Consider the following 21,920-nt stretch of genomic DNA (forward strand, 5'->3'; position numbering starts at 1 on the left):
AAGTACTAAAATAATGTCTTCAGAGATCCATACTCTAATGTTACTTAAAAACTAATGTCTGCTCTTAGTGCCTGTCATCATTTTGAAATCTCAAAACATTTAAAATGCCAAAAGCCTTTTTGGTTAGTAACGGTGTTTTCCCAAAGGTATGACATTGGTATGACATTTATAAAGGAGGAAAAATAAAGTATGTTTTAAAATAGGTACCTATCTCACTTCAATACTACTGTATCACTGGGAATCTTAAAGAATCTGTGAGCCCTTCACTAGTATAGTCAGGTTTTATTCTTATACCTAAAGATATGAACAACAATACATTTTGTTAATGCTCTTTTATCTCTTTGGAATATTTTCCTATTTGTTTTAAACACCTGAAGTTGTTTTCTAAGATAGCTTTTGAAAATGGGGAAACTTTTAACTGGTTCATCCTTTAATTTACAAATTTAAAACTTCAAACCATAGCTCTATAAAATAATGTGGCTGTTTTATACGTACATTATTAATCAATATATAAACATTTGGTTTTGAATTGCTTTACTTTAGTTTACATTTTAAATTGAGTATTCAGACATTTAGTTTATGCTGCAAATTTAGAATAAGATTGTTAAACTGGATTTTTTGTTGTTGATGTTTTGTTCTGTTTTTAAGTCTTTGTTGGTGTCCTTTATGTCCTAGTCTGTGCTTTTATTTTTTCCCTTTGCCATTAGTAAAGAGAATACAAATCTAATACATAACATAAATCCTTACACCTGGAAACAACTCTTTATCAAAATCAACTATTTTTGAAATTCCACAAATCAGTAGATTAATGTTCTCCAGATGTTTTAAATTCTTGTATCTAAAGGCTCTGTTAATATCACTGATGGCCTTTTTACAGTCACTATTTTGTCGTAAATTAATTTCTGACATTGTTACATTACTTTCTGCTATGTTTTCAGGAACAGAATTTTTGTTATGACATTTGAAATTATCAAAGTGGTTTCCTTATAGAGCAATATTAGAGAATCTTAGAGATTTGAGAAGGTTCTTAGAGATACTAAATAGCTCTTTAATGTATCATGGTGATAAATATACATTTTATCACAATAGATGACATGTCTTTTTTAAGCAAGAAAATACATGCAATATATTCTTATACATAATGTAAATATTCTTACAAGATAAATTTGTTTTTATATGTATATTTTCAGTGAAAGAGTTTCTAGCCAAAGCCAAAGAAGACTTTTTGAAAAAATGGGAGAATCCAACTCAGGTAAGGAATATTTAGATTTTCTACAATTAAAACCTTGTGTTAATACAATCATGATTCTTGCCTAAGAAATGTATTACTTCAGAAATTTTAATTTTCGTGTGGTATTAGTAAACAGAAGCTTAAAATGGGAATTTTGCCATAGTTATACTTTGATGTATTAATTAATATCTTAATGTATACCTAAATTACAGAAGGAACTAATTTCCAGTATAATACCTAATTATAAATTTGATACTGATTCCAAGTTGCTATAAAATCTTAATATTTTCAAATATATTAATTTTGAATTGTGCCTTTGATAGCATACTTACAATTTTTATTAATTAAAAAAATAAGAGTCCTTATGTACAGTTTAAAATTCTCAATCATAGAGTTTGGCTATCAACAACATCCCTGCATCTTTTTTATCATCTTTTTTATCATCATTTTGATGGGGTATGTTCTATATTATTTAAGCATTTTAGATCTTAACTAGGATCTAAAAACTGTATATAAAAGCCATCTATACTTTATAAAATAACATTTTAGAGTTACAAACAATGAATGGATTTTAATAGTAAATTAAATTTTGTTATACTTCAAGTTCTGGGATGCATGTGCAGAACATGCAGGTTTGTTACATAGGTATAAACGTGCCGTGGTGGTTGCTGCATCCTTCAACCCATCATCTACATTAGGTATTTCTCCTAATGTTATCCCTCCCCTAACCCCCCACCCCGCAACAGGCCCCAGTGTGTGATGTTCCCCTCCATGTCCATGTGTTCTCATTGTTCAACTCCCACTTATGAGTGAGAACATAAAGACCAAAAAAAAGAAAAAAAGAAGTCATTATTTGAAAAAGATATTTGCACACGCATGCTTATAGTAGCACAATTCACAATTACAAAATTGTGGAACCAACCCAAATGCCCATCAATCAACGAATGGATAAAGAAACTATGATGGAATACTATGCAGCCATAAAAAAGAATGAATTAACACATTTGCAGTGACCTAGATGAGATTGGAGACTATTATTCTAAGTGAAGTAACTCAGGAATGGAAAACCAAACATTGTATGTTCTCACTGTTATGTGGGAGCTAAGCCATGAGGACACAAAGGCATAAGAATGATATAATGGACTTTTGGCACTTGGTTCGGGGAGAATGAGAGGGAGGTAAGGGATAAAAGACTACAAATATGGTGCAATGTATAATGCTCAAGTGATGGATGCACCAAAATTTCACAAATCATCATTAAAGAACTTACTCATGTAACCAAATACCACCTGTACCCCAATAACTTATGGAAAAACAAAAAATATTATAACCAAAAAAATTAAATTTTGAAAGTCTTTTCTTCCTAGCTCAAAAGTTTTTATCTCAAGTATATTCTCACTGAAGACTTCTAAGTAAATGTTTCTTAAAGATGCCATTACTACCAAGATTTAGAGTACGACCTATAAGTTAAAACATAGCCACAAAGATTAAACATTGTGATTACAAAATATTAGACATTGTGTAACATGAAACAATAAGAGAGGTAAGGAAGATAACGTATTTTTATAATACAAAGAAAAGCAATGAAAAAAGCATAAAGAGCAGAAACACATATTCTGTTGTCTGTTAATAAAATTTGTTTTCATTATTTGGTTGGGACTATGGTGAACATTTTAATCCACCTATGTTGATAAAACCTAAACTTAAATATTAATTCAGTCAGAATTATAAGGGCTTTTTGTGTTGATAAAAAAATCTTATAACTACTTTAAATTATTTTAAATTTTAAGCTGCGAAATCAAAATGTGATGAAAACAAGTTATAAGTAAAACAGAATTGCCTGCTCTCTGTAATGATCCAACAGGAAGCTAAAATGGGTCTCAAAAGGCAAGGTTTGATTTGAAATACAGATAAAATCCAACTACAGTGAACTGTAATACCTATACAGATTCCTCACTGGATAAAGAATCATATTGCATCACATTTTTCTCAAGCTAAACACTATATACTGGGCCTTCAGAATATTTTTCTGATATTTTCATGGAGTTCTTTGCAATGAAACCTATTAAACAAATGGGTCAGCAATTACTACTTGTTGCTGTTTAACACATAATTTGTTCCTAATAATTTTCATTTTGTTGTGGCAGGAACAAATTTAATAGATTGATGCCTCCAATTATTTGCTTCTGTGCTGTAGTCAAAGCCAAACAAAGATGTTTCCTTATAACAAAACATCTATTCAAGAAAAAAAAGAGTCTGATTGTTGTTCTGGGATGCTGGCTTTTGGTTCTTTGTAGAATGAGGAATTCTTCTTTCCTTATTGTTTTTGTTTTAGATAATACTGTGGTTTTATAACATAAAGAGAGAAAGCCACTAGGCTCTCTCATGCTGCTATTGTCTTGTTCTATAAGCTTATATAAAGACAGAAATGAAGCAAGACTGATTTCTTCACAGGTAACTTTAGTGAAAGAGCTCTGATCCCTCAGTTTATCTATTCATTACAGTTATTTGCAAGTGCATTAAGTCTGTATGGCTTCTATGACTCTTTGTCATTATGCCTCTGGTCAGTTTGTAATTATTAAAATATGAAACTCACTTATCGGAAGTTCAGTACTAAGATTAAAGTCCAATGCTAGGAATGCATATTAGAATATAATCTTTAATATTTCAGCTGAGGCTCTTATTTCCTCCTATTACTATTATGCTCTGTTTTCCAATACATTCTGTCCTCAGATATTAAATCCCTTCTTATTCAAAGGGAAAATAGAATCGATAAACTGGAATCTCAACAGCCTTTTTGTATTGCTTTTAAATGGATAGTTATAAATGGGATTATCCATTATGATTATGTATGATTAAAGCATTTATAATTCCCATAGTGTTTTATGAGAATTTTAAGTTTTATTTATGTATTTACATATAGAATAATGCCGGACTTGAAGATTTTGAAAGGAAAAAAACCCTTGGAACAGGTTCATTTGGAAGAGTCATGTTGGTAAAACACAAAGCCACTGAACAGTATTATGCCATGAAGATCTTAGATAAGCAGAAGGTGAGTGTATTTGTTGTTATTTACTTTCAGGGTAAACTTTAGTTTTATCAGCCAGACTATTAAACAGATTCAGTATAATGACTTACCACTGACACCTTCAAATAATTCTATTATTAAATTTAATTTTTTTTCTTATTTTTTGTAACTATATGATGCATAGTTAATATATATTCAGCCTTTCCATATCCATGGGTTCCACATGCATGGATTTAACCAATCACAGATTGAAGATATTTGGGGAAAAAATTACATCTATACCTAACATGTACAGACTTTTGTTTCTTATTATTATTCCCTAAACAATACAGTGTAACAACCCTTTACATAGAATTTAAAATATATCAGGTATTATAAGTAATCTAGAGATGATTTAAAGTATCTGGAGAGTGTGTATAGGTTTTATGCAAAGCCTCTGTCATTTTATATAAGGGACTTGAGCACCTGGGCATTTTGGTTTCTGCTGTAGGTTCTGGAACCAACCCCCAGGGATACTGATGGACAACTGTAATTTATTGTGACAATTATGGACTAATTTGTTTTCTAACTATTGCAGAAGTTGAAATGTGTACAGTAGTGACCCAACCAGTTCATGTTACAGATTTTGAAAACCTGAGGCCCAAAGATTTGAAAGCATCTCCAGAGTCAGAAAGTTAGTTAAATAGAAGGCCTAGATTAAAACACAGATTGACTCCTACTCAATTTTTTTGCTCAATATTATCAGTATACTCCTAATTTTATATATTAATACCTGGCTGCTATCTTTAATTACTTTTCTTATTTATGTTTAACTTCTTGACTTCTGTGACTGTCCTCACATTGGCCATTAGACTCTAGCAAGAAAGTATGCCACCTTCTAATGATTTACACGTATACAAGAAAATTATTTATATGTCTTGCTAAGGTCACCACTTTTAAAATTCAAAATAGAATCACATATGGAATAGAATTACAGTCTTCGTGAAGTCAAGATAAATTACTTTCCCCTTCCATTGAATAAAAAATCTAGAGGAAGCCTAAGTCTGAATGACCTAGGATACGAAGATAGTTTTTGTTAAAAAGGTAGTTTTTTTCCCAATATTTTGTGCATCCTCTTCTATAGCGATATAAAATAAATTTTTAGAATTTATACCTATATTTATTTAGATATTATAAAATGAAAATTGTTCATTTTACTCACTATTTTCAATTATGGGCTTTCTCTTCATTCTTAATTTTCTTATTCATCTTCTGAAGTATTTAAAGTCAGTATCTAGTTATTGCAGAGACTTGAGCCAGCTTTTACAGAGGACTTTGAGTGATTAGGACATTAGTATTTTCACATTAATTTTTAAATTACTTTAAGTAATTATATATATATATGTTTATTTAAGTATAATTGACATAACTGATTTTTAAAGTAATTTCTTATGGGTTTGTTTCTTATTCCTACTTAGCTCTCACTTCTTAATTGAAACTGTAGTTGATCTTACTAAGACCAAGTTTTAAATCCTCTATTCGGTTTTTGTTTGAATCCTGTTATTAAAAGTAATGGCAAAAACCACAATTACTTAAGCACCAACCTAATAGTTGGTAATTGTTATTCTCTTCCGTATCCAATTCTAACAATTTTGCTTATCCAAGTTTATTACATTTTTTAAATGATAACTTTTTAATTTTACTTAAATACATTAAGAAATATTTATCTCTCAATTACAGGTTGTTAAACTGAAGCAAATAGAGCATACTTTGAATGAGAAAAGAATATTACAGGCAGTGAATTTTCCTTTCCTTGTTCGACTGGAGTATGCTTTTAAGGTAAATTTTAGTAATATCTAAATAAGATACTTTCAACCTAATATGCTTTTTTTAAGATGAAACTATAAATAGGATTCTAAACCAGATGATAAGCCTAAAGAATATAAATAAACAAAACAAATACCTCTCGAGTTTGTGTAATTAAATCCTATTGTGCTTATAACTTAGGTAACATTTGAAAAGGTTTTGATTCTCCCTGGAGAAATTGTTCAAAGGTGATACATGCAATTCTTCATGAGATGGTATTACAAAAAGAATTACTCCCATTTATCAAAAACCATAGGGATATCTTATTAAACAATTCTTATGCAAATTCATATACCCAACACATTTTCTACTTTTATTAAGCCCTTTTTGCCACTATCTCATCTTCTTTTACTTAGTAATTTGAGTTCTAGTCTTTTCACTTATACAAAGCTGAATAATTTTGTTCCATTATTTAAGTGTCTGAAAATTGTATAAGAGTTATTATTTAAATTGGCCACTTTTCAGCTCTTCGGAATGATACTGGCATCTTTCTGCAATATTTAATCATATGAAACATTTTAATCTTTTTTCTCCTTTATTCTTTAAATTAAATGAAGACCTATGTATTTAAAATATTAAAACCATTAATCTTTTATACATAAAGTGTAAATATTCTTATTAACTTTTTCAAATTGTTTTTTAACTTTGTTATTCCTTTGCATATATTATAGCATTATTTCTTTGCCTGAGTGTTTAATTGTTCAAGAACTAGATGTTCTCTGCAAGAAAAGGAAGAGCAAAAGTCCCAGACTAATTTGTGGCAAAAATAACTAGGAGGGGAAAATATCAGTGTCTCTGTATAGAAAAACTAGAGCATGTTCCATTTATTCTTTATTTCTCAAAGTTATTAATCTGTCAGAAAGATTTTAAATTTTTCTAATTCAACATGGTATAATATTGAAATAATTTTGACCTAAGTTGAATAATTGTATTTCCTTTTTATTTGTTCATAGGATAATTCTAATTTATACATGGTTATGGAATATGTCCCTGGGGGTGAAATGTTTTCACATCTAAGAAGAATTGGAAGGTTCAGGTAACAATCTTTTTGTCTTCTTCAATTCTTTATAGGCTTGTGTTGTTTAACCAGATTTTTAAGTTGATGCCAATATCAAAAACTTATTTTGTTCGATTAATATTTTGGCCATATGAAGCATTAGGTGGAAACAAAGAGGCCACATCATACACAAGTTTTAAAATTCAAATAAAAGGACTTCAAAGCCAATTTAAATGTTATACTGTTGGTAGATATTGTGAGGGTCCACTACTTGAAGAGTTTTCAGAAAATGCAAAATTAATTGAATTTAAAATATCAACATTTATTAAACAAATATTAATAATACAACTCCAGGACAGAGGATTGTTTTAAGAATGAAGATGGAAAATAAATATATAGAGAAATAATAATAATGGTATTATGGTAATAAGATTATAAAAGTTTGTTTTTCACAAATTTAATTCTCCTTAAAGTTCTTGCGAAGTTTAGTTTTTAAAATACATACATAATTTAACAGGAGTTTGTACCTCATCAGGTTATGACTAATAAGATCTCACAGTTATTAAAATAGGTTGTAGAATCTGATAGTTTTACCTGTACGTAATAGTTTGTAAGCTTCTACTGTTCATTAATAATCACTAATAGAATAAAGCTAAAATAAAAAACAGATACAGCTTCATTCAATATAGTATGTTGAAATCAAAAATGTAGAGACAAATCTCTAAATTCAACATTTTATTGAGGAAGCAAGAATTGCAGTTTGAGGCATATACACAGACTAGGTGGTCTGATGTGTCTACAAAACAAAGAAAAGGTTGGAGGTTATATAAAAATAAATTTTATATTTATTTGTTTTGAAACAAAGTTTACTAGCACTAGTTAAGTTTTGGGGAGCTGGCAAGCTCTGATTGGTGAGTGACGGTGGGGGGTCCAACTCCGCTAAGAATTGCAGTAGATTGTCTCAGTAGCTGTTAGAGAAAACTGGTTTCAGGTTACAATGGGCAGTTTCAGCATCTAGGCTTGTGGAAAATTTAATTCTTTTTTTTTTTTTTTTTTTTTTTTTTTTTTTTTTTTTTTTCTGAGACAGTCTCCCTCTGTTGCCCAGGCTGGAGTACAGCCGTGCCATTTTGACTTACTGCAACCTCTGCCTCCTGGGTTCCAGTGATTCTCTTGCCGCAGTCACCCGAGTAGCTGGAACTAGAGGTGCCCGCCACCACATCCAGCTAATTTTCGTATTTTTGTTAGAGACAGGGTTTCACCATGTTGGCCAGGCTGGTCTTGAACTCCTGATCTCAAGTGATCCACCCTCCTTGACCTCCCAAAGTGCTGGGATTACAGGTGTGAGCTACCACACCTGGCCTTAATTCTTGGAGCAGGTGCTGTGTGCCCTGAGTGCTTTATTCCCCTGGCCTCTCAACTCTGATTTATTTGGGTATGATGAGAATGACTAATTTGTGTAATAAGCTTTCACATTTTCCCCTTTTGATCAAGATCTTTCTCTGAAAGCATTGCTTATCAACCATCTTGAAGTTAGGCTTAATTATTCCTTGGTGCTGGGATGAACTTGTTCTAGTTGTCTCTGTCACACATACGAGAGAAGGTATTATGGGGTTCTATGTAGGGACCTGGGCCACGTTCAAGTAATCAAGAGGCCAGAAGGAAAATTTTTCTCAAAGTAGATTTTTGTCTGGAGTCCAGCATCAAATTCCTTCTTATCACTTCCATAGGTATTAGCAATCATCTTTAAGTGTTGGGTTAATGTTATTCTGTTGGGATGGCTGCCTTTACAAAGATTAGATAGGCACTAAGAACAAAGCTTACAAATGATGGTACAAAAAAATTAACAGTATAGTAAAATTTATTTGTGCAGTGCTTTTGAACTAAAGCCTGGGCTTAAGGGCAAAAAACTAAACAAATCAAAGGACCAGGGGAAACTGTTAAGACCTACTATAGCCATTGACTAACATTTTATGACTGAGTTGAACTAAAGCGGAGAATGCCAGACTTTGCAAGAGGGACCACCAGCAAAATTAAACAAAAAATTGTGTTAAGGATATTGTCAATGTTGTGGACTAGATGAACTGAAATAATTTCTTAAGTCAGGTTTTGTCAATGGCTATAGCAGGTCTCACCAGTACCTATAACAGTTACTGATTGTGATTTTTAAATTACAATATTATTTGTTTAAGTGAAAAAGACAGGCATTAAGAGGGGTAAGAGTTTCACTACAATATGGAGTCTTGGTCCAATGTCTTGAGAAAAGCTGTTCACACCATGGAACACATCAATTTTTTTGGCCTTGTTTACAGTTTAAACGTCTCTGAGTATGACTTTGGGCAGTTTGATGAACTTACTTTGTGGCCCATACATCAGGCATGAGACTTGTTTCTTAAAATTTATATAGTTTCAGCTTACAGGGCTTCAGGAACAGAGTGGTTCTCATTTTAACAATTTTATGGAAGAAAGTTCGATTGGAGTAACCTAGAAGAATTGAGGACCTTGTCTAGTCCATAAGTAGATAACAAGACTCAAAAGTAATGTACAGACTTAAAGTCTAATAACAGGTATATTAAGTTATTCTTTAGAAACAACTTTTTTCTCTACATTGATTACATAGGAATCTTGGATTTAAAAACCTCTTGAGGCAAGGAAGCCGAACCAAGGCAGTCTTAGATTTTACTTACAGTCTTAAGGTTCCTGGTCCTGCCAGGAAGTAACAGTTTTTATTTACTTATTGTAATGCTGAGAAATCCTTGAAGTCAGGCCTTTTATGCACTTTTAAAATATGACAGTTCAGTTAGAGCCTTAGTAATATAATCAGTGTTTTCCATTGTATTCTGCTATAAAGAGAGAGCAGATTTTTACAGACTTATGCAAATAGTCATATTCCCATAAAAGTACTTACAACCAATTTTGAATTAATAAGGAGAAAAAAAATGCTTTTATCTTTTTTTTTACAAAATATACTTTACCAAATTGCTGTAAATTATAAATAGCTTAAGAGATAAATTTTTTTAAACCTGGAAACCAAAATATTTAAGAACTAACAATGTTTTAAATGAAAGTTATGAAAACATTATTTTCATCAATTATTTAAGTTCATGTAGTTTTGTTCTGCTTGATCTTTATTAGTATTTTCATGTACTCATCTTTTTTTATTAGGGTTCTGGAAATTTTTATTTAGTCTGGTGATCTTAAAGCTATTAAAACCTGTATTTAAGAGTACTTGTTGGGGTCTTTTCTATGAATCTAATTGTAAATAATTTTGAGAATTCAAAATAATAACTCTGGATGACAACAATCTAGAATAGCCATGGGTAAAATTCTGATGAAAGTTTACAATTAACAAGTAAACTTAGTTATTTCTATTATATCTAGCATTTTAAGGCAATAACCAGAATTATGAATAACATTAATTTCTATGAATTTATATAATTTTTAAAACATTCATATGAACAACATAGCCATAAATGCAACTAAAAGATCTAGTATCACATCATTTATACAATGTCTCATATAATTTAAAAATAAATCTAATTGTTTAATATGTCTGCAAGATGAGCTCTATGTCTTCTAATGTTTTCCAAGGGCCCAGCTGGAAAATCCCAAAGCTAATTCCAGATTAAGAACACTTAATTTAGGATTTGATTTTTGGGAAGTTTGTTAAACATCTTTAAAGACTCAAAACACTTGGTCAAAACAGAGTAACAGGTCACTGTAAAATAATAGTCATTTATTTAATTTAATTTAGTCATTCATTTATTTAGAGTGATAATCAAAAGACATCAGATATAATACAGAAAGTTATATGAACGTAAAACTTTTATTATTTTAAAGCTCAGTTTTCTGAGTAATGAAAAGCTGATAAAGACAACATAGGATATTATCTTGATAAAATATAAAATCTAGTTTTTTAGACAAATTACCAAAATGGTAAAGAAAAATCTTCTGCAGTATGCTCATTTTTTCGTATTTCTTTTTCCCATTTAGAGCGTTCCATTAAAGAAATTATCAATCACCTGAAAGTTGATTGAGTACTTGAATTTAATCAGACACAGGAAGAACGTGTCCAGGGTTAAGAGTGTACATTGTATTATAGAAAAATATGAACAAGAAGAAGACTATCTTGAGCAGGGAAATACATGGTTGTCAGTAACAGCATGAGAAATTTCCTGGTTACATGAAATAATACAAACATATCAAGAAGAGCCAAGAATATAGATTTAAATTATACTGGAAGAAAACATTGCTTTTCTAGGCCTTTCAGATAAACATTTCAGCATCAGGCCATAACAGAGTTCAAACTGGAAAAAAAAAAAAAAAAAAAAAGTTCTAGGAGTTAAGGAAAAAGGTTGAAGGAGAGAGTTATCACCCCAGCCAAGCAAAAAGATATACCTTTTCAAGAAAAGGAAGGGGATGTATGACCTTCAAATCATATGTAGTGTGATACAGCAAAAGTTGAACTTCTGAAATATAAATTTCAAAAGGAAAACTTTACCTCAAGAAATGGAATTACTATTTTCAATGAAGAGGACAGCATTTCAAACCTAAAACTAGGGAAATTAATTAGATCTCAGGAAGAAATGTGGCAGAAATAGAAACTGCACTTGGGAAGATGGCTGTCAAATAAACGATTTTATAATTAAAAATCACAACCTTTTGCAGTATTATTGAGAGTAGATCAATACTTCAAGAAAGCTTTGTTGTTTTAAATATAGAGAGCCAGACTCTGGTCCTTGACACCAATCATTAATTTTTAGAAAAACATGTAAACAATTTTCCTTTCCGATTTCTTTCCCTAACGATTTACACATAAAACTTCTTTCATATGGCCCATCCTTTCATTTTTCCAATCCCCCAGTATTAATCTTATAATTTTCCTTTTCTTCTTCCTCTGTTTTGGAACAGACAATCATTTTACTTTAGGAAAATATTTACCACCTAATATACTTTTCATACAACATAATTTTTTCTTACATTCATATTTTGCCTACTATACCTCAATATCCTTAAACTTTTATAAAATTTAAAACCCAACAAGGGATTTGTATTTATTTAGTAATTTGTTTTAGTTTTAATCTTATTTTGATATGGCCCAGACATCTAAAAGTATCTTATTATTTAGTTTAATATAACATAACTGTAAGACTTTAAATTTACATGAATAGTTTATTTATAAATGTTTATTTAATTTACATCTAATTTATTCATTTTTATTAATTATGCCTGGATTACCTATGAAAATTGAGATATTAGGCAGAGTCATTATTTTAAGTTATTTTTATTAGCCAATTTTATAGCCTGTTAATATCAAATGTTTACCTAAATAAGAACTTAAAGTTAGATACATGACTTTTCTATCAATAACTCAGAAGATACAGATGTTTATTAAATCAATAATATTAAATTAATCTTATTTATTATACAAAGATCCTTTTGTTTTAGTCTGGGTTTGTATCTTCATGACCTTAGGAAATTTATCAGAGGCCAATATAAAACTCTCTGACCAGGAAATCTAGGCAAAAATCTATGTTGACAATTTTGAAGACATTTCTAATTTTATTTTATTAATAATTTTTTAGTATAGTTAAGTCTTGTTGAATTGAATCCTTGATCTTTATGTAATGCCCTTCTTTGTCTTTCCTGATCATTTAAGTTCCATTTTATTGTATGTAAGAATAGACTCCTGTTCTTTTCTGTTTTCCGTTTCCATGGTAGTTCTTTCTCCATCCCTTTCCTTAGAGCTTGTGAGTGTCTACAGGTGAGATGGGCCTCTTGAAGAGAGCAGACAGTTGGGACTTTTCTTTTTATCCAGCTTGCCTCTCTCTGCCTTTTAAGTGGATCATTTAGACCATTTACATTCAGTGTTAGTAGTGATATGTGAGATTTTGATCCTGTCATTATATTACCAGCTGACTGCTTTGCAGACTTGATTGTGTAGTTGCTTTTTATTATCTGTGGGCTATGAGCTTAAGTGTGTTTTTGTGGTAGCAGGTATTCATCTTTCATTTCCATGTTTAGGACTCCCTTAAGGACCACTTGTAAGGCTGATCTGGTGGTAATGAATTCCCTTAGTGTTTGCTTGTCTGAGAAAGATTTTATTTCTCCTTCACTTATGCAGCTTAATTTAGTGGGATATTAAATTCTTAGATGAAATTCTTTTTCTTTGAGGATGCTGAAAATAGGCCCCAATCTCTTTCGGATTGTAAGGTATAAGCTGAGAGGTCCACTGCTGATGCACCTGATGGAATTCCCTCTGTAAGTGACCTGACATTTCTCTGCAGCTGCCTTCAAGTTAAATGTGGTATATATACACCATGGAATAGTATGCATCCATAAAAAGAATGAAATCATGTCCTTTGCAGCAATACAGAAGCTGCTAGAGGTCATTATCCTAAGTGAATTAACACAAGAACAAAAATCCAAATACTTCATGTTTTCACTTTTAAGTGGGAGCTAAACATTGAGTGTACATGTACATAAAGATGGAAACAGTAGACACTGGGGACTGCTAGAGAGGAGATGGAGGGAGGAGAACATAGGCTGAAAAATTACACAGTGGGTGCTGTGCTCACTACCCGGATGATGGAAACATTCATACCCCAAACCTCAGGATCATCCAATATGCCCATGTAACAAACCTGCACATGTACCCTCTGAATCTAAAATATAAACTTTAAAAAATAAATAATTTGAAAACCAATTAATTTATCAAAGGTATACTTAAGTCATGTGAACTAAAATATTGTATATTAGCACCCATTTATCCAAATAGAATTCCTTAAAGGATTTCTAGACAACTATGTCAGATTTTATTATATAGACACAGTATACAATATATATACATATGCATAAAAACATCTAAACACCTATACAAATGTATAAATAAAATATTACAGCTTTTATTTTAGAACTTTAGTCATGAGATAGTAAAACAATAAACCCATCAGTTTATAAAAGAGAATTAGATCCAAATTATTTTCTAACAAAATGGGATGAGGCTAAACATTAAGCTTTTTTTAAATAGGTAATATTATGAAGTCTGTGAACTAAATTATAGGTAGAGTAGTTTGAGTCAATTGGCAATATGCTGGATTAGGCAAAGAATTGTTAACTGAGAAAATGTGAATGAATTATGTGAGGACACCCAAATGATAGTTATTCGAACTAGGTCTGTACAATATTTTCTTGTCTCAATGCTTTGTCCCTGAAGATAAGATTGTTGCCATTTCTTTTAGTATAGAGACAGTGTCCTTTACATTGGAATTTTATCTTAAAACCAAAACAGCATGAAAATCAAGATGATTATCTTTTTTATCTGATGATTTTCAAGTGTTTTTACTTAAATAGTATGCCAAAATAGCTGAGTAGTTTTAGGAAAAAAGAATTTAGTCTATATTAGGATGAAGAAGAGGAATTGTAAAAGTGGAGGGAAAAGCTCCAGAAAGGAACTTGTCTCCACTAGCTTTGAGACAGTATTTTGTAGCAAGGCAATGTCTGAGTCCTGAAATTTTTATTAGCCTTAAGATATCAGTTGAGATATGAGTCTTATTTGGAGTATATGATTTTATCACCATGGTCTTTTAGTTTTGTTGTAAGAACAACAGACTGTTTGAATGATTCCTATAATGTTTGAACATGTTACCAGTTCGAGTCTCAGAAAATATCTGGGCATGCCTTTAAAACTTTGAGAGCCTATTTTTAACTAAATGTATTTCGGTGATTCTGTTTAATGCCAAATACATAAGAGCCAATTAAACACAAGGCCAAATAAACACAAGCACCAACAGAAAATAAAGTTTTATGTCCTTACCAGGAAGAACAATAAGCCTTCTCCAAATAAAGGGGAAAGTACCCTCATCCAAACCTCAAAACTGAGGTCTAATCCTTACCGCTGAAGTCAACAGGGGGAAAATAACCCTCCCCAAGAGGACATCAGTCAACCAGGAGGCAAAAGACCCCTCTTAGACAGGAGGGGGAAAGAGAAAGACCCCTTCCCAGCCAAATCCCAAATAAAACAGAACTCAACCAAAATTAAGAGTTTAGTCCAAAAGAGACTCACTAAGGGGAAAAGAGGGGACTCCCCAGAAGCAGTGGGACTGAAAAGGCTCCAGTGGGGGTACTTCATGCTGTAGTTCCCAGGGCCAGTGATTCTCCCTGAAGTAAGTCAGCTTTAGGATCCCACTTCTGACACCAAGTATATCAAAGTCAAAATTAAAATATAGAGGTGAATCTCTAGATTTGATATTTTATTGGGAAGCAAGAATTGCAATGCAAGGCATCCACACAGACCAGGTCGTCTTTGGTGTGACTGAAGAACAATAAGAAGGTTGGAAGTTTTATAAAAAGGAGAGATACTACATTTTGGAACAAAGTTCATTGGCACTAGCAAAGTTTTGGGGAGCTGGCAAGCTGTGATTGGTGAGTGATGGTGGTGGGTTCAAACTAGTCTTAGAGTCACAGCAGGTTGTTTCAGTAGCTATTAAATAAAACTGGCTTCAGGTTACAGCAGGAAGCTTTAGCAGCTAGGCATATGGAAAATTTAATTCTTGGAGCAGGTGCTGTGTGCTCTGAGTGCTTTATTGTCCCAGCCCCTCAACTCTGATTTAGTTGGGTATGACAAAAACGACCCAACTTATACAGTTAACTTTCATAATTAAAGATTGGCATAACTAAACCACAAGTATGAACTGAAACAAGACTGATGATGGTAATTTGATTCATAAAATGATGGTGGCAGACTCAGAATATCGCAAGATGATATCAAGTAATGAGCAAACATTGGAGTCATTTTAATTACCTGAGGCCTAAGCCAAGATTCATTTATTGACTTAATATGTACAGGGCAACTAATATAATTAATATAGTGTCAGGCACTGTGCAAAGTAGCTTCTTCTTATCTTTGAGAATTTTCTTTCCTCTCCTATCGTCCTGTCTCTCCTACTGCCCCTTGTTCAAGCAGAATCCTCATATTGCCTTATGGTTATTTAAAGTTTTACACTAAAGTACCACACCTGAACCTGTTCTCAAAAAAGTTTGTGTTAACTTTATATAATTGGTAACTTATTTTCTTTGCAACTCCTCACTGTCTTAGTACTCTTTGATATTGAGTCTTTAATACTTGGTACTAAAAGAACAGCAAGTTGGTTAAAGGAATTCACACTGAGACACTTGACTTTTCTCATCTTTCACAAGTACTACATATACACTTGAATGATTGCCAATGTCCATCTTAGAAGTTTTGAGGCAGTAGGTATATAAGTTATTGTTTATCTTGGCTTTAATCAGAATCAAATGAGTCATTTTAATTCTCTACTTAAAGCTGTCTGTACTTAAAACTGCTACAGCATTAGCCCTTACCATTGTCTTCCTACATTCAATATTAAGTAGAAATACCCAATAACACTTTGCACTTGGAATATTTTACTTTCACCTTTCAAGAATGTAATTATAGGCTGAGCACAGTGGCTCATGTAAGCCTGTAATCGCAGCACTTTGGGAGGCTCAGGCAGGTCGATCACTTGAGCTCAGGAGTTCAAAACCAGCCTGGGCAACATGGCATACCACCCCACGCGCACACACACACACCCACACACACACAAAATACAAAACATTAGCTGGGTATGGTGGTGAGCAACTGTAGTCCCAGCTACTTGGTAGACTGAGGTGGGAAGATTGCATGAGCCCAGGAGTTTGAGGCTGCAGTGATCATGCTACAGCACTCCAGCCTGGCAACAGAGCAAGAAAAAAAAGAATTTTATTATAGATCTATGTAATGTATGTATTCCTCCAATTAAACACCAGCATATGGAAATTAATATTTTATAAGTAAAAAGTAGTAATATTAATGACATTTTATGTTTACAGGTGCATGGAGAAAATAAGAGGGGACCTCACAGGTCAAATGTTTCCCAGTTTAAGCACAAATGTTGCAATGACCAGAATGATTATTTTAATCTCTGCTTACAGTGTTCTCCTCATTCCTTGTCATTTGTCATACAGTGTAGATTGACAGTGTTGGGATGAAGCAGAAACTGGAAGGGTATTATAGAATTTTGCTCCCCAAAAGCATTTTTCTTTACATATGCATTCTTTCAACAAATATTTACTGAGCACTTGGGAAATACAGTGACAAGCAAAAAAGGCAGCACATATAATCTTTTGTTGGAATTTCTATTTCTGTTACTACCAGATCAAATTCATACCAACCATCTTGAGGGAAATTCTATTCATAGTTAAGGTTGTTCACTGGGGAAACAAATCTGAAAGGCATTGCAATTTATCAGGCAGATTAGTAGAATTCAAGTAATGCGTTAGAAGATAAATTAGAGGAGGGCCGGGTGCGGTGGCTCAAGCTTGTAATCCCAGCACTTTGGGAGGCTGAGATGGGCGGATCATGAGGTCAGGAGATCGAGACCATCCTGGCTAACCCGGTGAAGCCCCGTCTCTACCAAAAAAATACAAAAAAACTAGCCGGGCGAGGTGGCGGGCGCCTGTAGTCCCAGCTACTGGGGAGGCTGAGGCAGGAGAATGGCATAAACCCAGGAGGTGGAGCTTGCAGGGGCCCAAGACCGGCCCCTGCCCCCCACCCGGGGGGACGGGGCAAGACTCTGTTTAAAAAAAAAAAAAAAAAGAAGAAGAAGATAAATTAGAAACTCAGAAAATTGGTATATCCTTTTGGATTTTTCAGATTGTGACATCAAAATTACACTGATCTATTAATCTAATATATACGTTAAAGAACTGTACATATTTACACTAACATAGAGATTATTCTTATGTCTATCTGTGTAAACAAGCATAGTAGAAGATTTGGAAATCCTGATGCCAAGATCATTTCTATGGTTTCTGAATGGGATTATGAGTATTCATTCTCCTTCATCAATATTTTATGATATTTTTCCATAATGAGCATATGTCATTTTTGTAACAGGAACTATTACAAAATGGGTAAAATGGCATTAATCTGCAGATAAATGCAGCTAAAGAACTTCTATGTAGGGAAATTCTATGAACACTTGAAATTTGTGAGAAAATAGATGGAGCATGTTAACTATAGCAGTGGTCCCGATAGACACTTCAGTTGGCACATTTGCTTTCCAGTCATTCTCAAGATCAGACATAATTAGAAAGACATCAATATATTCAAATATGGGCTATAATGATTCACAGTGAGATAACTATTTTAGGTTTATATTTTTCCTCAACGTGTGCTTCCCCATAAATTTATCAGAGTGTTATTTGAACACAATATAGAGATTTAATAAATATTTGAAAGGTAACAAGATTCTTTACATACATTTTTTTAAAATACTTTTGTTCCCAAAATACCTCTACTTCATATTAGTTTTATGTATAATCTACTAATTAGAATGTATTAACTCATTTTTACAGAAAATCAATGTTTTTATTTCTTTGCAGTGAACCCCATGCACGGTTCTATGCAGCTCAGATAGTGCTAACATTCGAGTACCTCCATTCACTAGACCTCATCTACAGAGATCTAAAACCTGAAAATCTCTTAATTGACCATCAAGGCTATATCCAGGTATGACTTTAACACATTATGTATAATGTATTTGAGAAAATACTAGGAAGATATTGTATGTATGTAACCCCAACCTGGATTTTTTTTTGAAGAAGACAATTATTCCTAATAGTTTAAGTAGAGCTCAGAGTTTCGCTGCTATTACAGAGAAGCAAAAATCCTTTTATGAAAGGAACCTGTTTATATCTCCCTTAATCTATAGCTGTGAACTGAGTATAGCCTCTTGCATAAGGAGATATTAATAGCTAAATCTGTGAGCAGTTATTACTGCCAGGCATATTCCAAGTATTTTACATGTATTATTTCTTTAATCCTGATAAACCTATGCAGTGGAAATACCACTGTTATCTTCATTTTAAGATTAACAAAACTAAGGCATGGCAAGGTCATTTAGCCAGTAAATGGTAGTCAGAATTTGAACCTAGGCAGTCTGATCCCAGAGTCCATGCCCTTTATGACTACAGTGTAACTGCCAAGGGATCCCTGACTACCAATACTGAACTCGTAGCAACATTTTCTTTTCACTTCTACTACTAATAAAGTGGGAGCATTTCTTTTTACACAATTATCAATAGATTCTCCCATTGACATTTTTACACTTCTGATGGTGCAATTAATGGCAGAGGACATATTGGGGTAAGGCAGACATTTAGCATTGTTTCATTTTTATTAATGCTATTTATTTTTACCTTTTATTTTCACTTTTTTATTCCTTGGGTCTAGGATCTTATAATAATGACTGAAAAGTGTTTTGTTGTTATTAATTTGTTCCTTTTCTTTGTGTTGAGGAAGGATTTCCAACTTGGAGTGTTTAAACCTTCATTCACTAACTATTCATTAATGAATTTCAATTACATGGACTTAATTTTTTTTTCCGTTTCTTTCATAGTTTTGATTTGAATTTTAAACTTTCAATTTAGATTCAATAAATACATTTATTGTGAGGTAATACATTTTCACTAATATTCTTTTTTTCTTTTATAGGTCACAGACTTTGGGTTTGCCAAAAGAGTTAAAGGCAGAACTTGGACATTATGTGGAACTCCAGAGTATTTGGCTCCAGAAATAATTCTCAGCAAGGTATATTCATAATATCAATATGTAAGAGGTAGAAATATGAGTCATGCATCCCTATGGACTTTTGTAAAAATGGTTTATTGATCTAATTTTACATTTTTAATTTGATGAGTTATGAATTTAAATCTATTTGTGCATGATTACTAAAGAATTACTATTTAGCATCTACCACTAATCCTAAACCTCTGTCAATTTTAACTCTGGGTCTTAGAGAAATAATATGAATAAATATGACCTCTAGATCCATGTTTTGCAACCAAAAACATAGTCTTTTCTTAATTATTCCTGGTAACAGGAGGGTAGAGAAGACTTGCTCTGGATTATACCAAGAGGTAAATCTAGAGATGATATGTACTCGTTGTCCATTCTTTCTTTTCAAATTTACCAGTTAAATAAAAGGAATGTGTGAGAAGTGTTTTTAAATTTTAAATAGGACTATTAACAGCAATTGAATAGTTTTAGTTGTATTGAAGGCAGCTCTACTTTTCTAAATAGTGAAATGTGGTGAGAGAAACTATACCTATATCTAAAAGAACGGTTAACTTTTCCTCTGCCATCTCTTGGTGGAGAAGTCTAGAAAGGAGAACCTAACAATAACCAGGCACAAATAGGAGAGAGGAAAAGGAAGGGAATAAGACACATGCTTCAGTGGTTCCCAAATGGGATCATTGAAATATGGCTAACCTATAGAAGGGTTTAAATAAAAGATTTCTTTCAAGTTTTCTCTCATTATCTTTCGTAATTTAAATAATGTATAACTTCTTGATATTTTATTATCTAAATATCATTGCAGTTAACACATTTCTTTAAATACAGTTAACAAATAATGTGACAACAAAATGAGCACTAAAACTTTTACAAATGTGTATTTATTATAAAAGTAATACTCATTATACAAAATTTAGAAAATGCAGAAAAACATAAAGAAACAACCAAAAAAAACCTATATGTAATCCCACCAACCTAGAGGCAGCCTTTTTAAAAACTTTCATATATATATGTACATTTTAGCTTTTATTTTAGGTTTGGAGTTACATGTGAAGGTTTGTTACATAGGTAAACTCATGTCATGGGGGTTTGTTGTACAGATTATTTCATCACTCAGAAATTAAGCCCAATACCCATAGTTACCTTTCTTATCCTCTACCTCCTCCCTACCTCCACTCTCAAGTAGAATCCAACGTCTGTTTTTTCCTTCTTTGTCTTCATAAATTCTCATCATTTAGCTCCCACTTATAAGTGAAAACATGTGGTATTTAGTTTTCTGTTCCTGCATTAGTTTGCTGAGGATGATAGCCTCCAGCTCCATCCATGTTCATGCAAAAGACATGATCTCATTCCTTTTTATAGCTTTATAGTATTCCATAGTGTATATGTACCACATTTTCTTTATCTAGTCTACAATTGATAGACATGTAGGTTGATTCCATGTCTTTGCTATTGTGAATAGTGCCACAATGCATAAACAAATGCATGTGTCTTTATGATGGAATGATTTATAATCCTCTAGGTATATACCCAGTAGTGGGATTGCTGGGTTGAATGGTAGTTCTGCTTTTAACTCTTTGAGGAATCTCCATACTGCTTTCCACAATGGTTGAACTAATTTACACTCCTACCAACAGTGTCTAAGGGTTCACTTTTCTCTGCAACCTTGCCAGCATCTGTTATTTTTTTACTATTTATTTATTTATTTATTTATTTTGAAGATGGAGTCTCGCTCTGTCGCCCAGGCTATAGTGCAGTGGCATGATCTCGGCTCACTGCAACCTCTGCCTCCTGAGTTCAAGCGATTCTCCTGCCTCAGGCTCCCAAGTAGGTGGGACTACAGGCATGCACCACCACATCCAGCTAATTTTTGTATTTTTTGGTAGACACGGGGTTTCACCATATTGGCCAGGCTGGTCTTGAACTCCCAACCTCAAGTGATCCACCCTCCTCGGCCTCCCATAGTGCTGGGATTACAGGCGTGAGCCACTGCACCCTACCATTTTTTGACTTTTTAGTAATAGCCATTCTGACTGGTGTGGAATGGTATCTCATTATGGTTTTGACTTGCTTGCATTTCTCTAATGATCAGTGATATTGAGCATTTTTTCATATCTTTGTTGGCCACATGTATGTCTTCTTTTGAAAAGTGTCAATTCATGTCCTTTGCCCACCTTTTCTTTTTTTTTTTTTTTTTTTTTTTTTT

General features: G+C 32.7%; 1 protein-coding gene across 8 annotated transcripts in view; it reads left to right on the top strand.

Annotated features, from left to right (window-relative positions):
* Window positions 1–21,920, top strand: part of PRKACB (protein kinase cAMP-activated catalytic subunit beta) — a 172,409-nt gene that overhangs the window by 113,907 nt on the left and 36,582 nt on the right. For all 8 annotated transcript variants that reach the window (XM_017869101.1, XM_017869098.1, XM_017869099.1 and 5 more), the window contains 6 exons: window positions 1,191–1,252; window positions 4,155–4,283; window positions 5,979–6,077; window positions 7,058–7,140; window positions 18,523–18,649; window positions 19,634–19,729. In XM_017869101.1, coding sequence (XP_017724590.1) covers window positions 1,191–1,252; window positions 4,155–4,283; window positions 5,979–6,077; window positions 7,058–7,140; window positions 18,523–18,649; window positions 19,634–19,729 — 596 coding nt within the window. The remainder of the gene's footprint in view (window positions 1–1,190; window positions 1,253–4,154; window positions 4,284–5,978; window positions 6,078–7,057; window positions 7,141–18,522; window positions 18,650–19,633; window positions 19,730–21,920) is intronic.

Source organism: Rhinopithecus bieti, unplaced genomic scaffold (assembly GCF_001698545.2).
Source record: "Rhinopithecus bieti isolate Rb0 unplaced genomic scaffold, ASM169854v2 scaffold_4600, whole genome shotgun sequence".
NCBI lineage: Eukaryota > Metazoa > Chordata > Mammalia > Primates > Cercopithecidae > Rhinopithecus > Rhinopithecus bieti.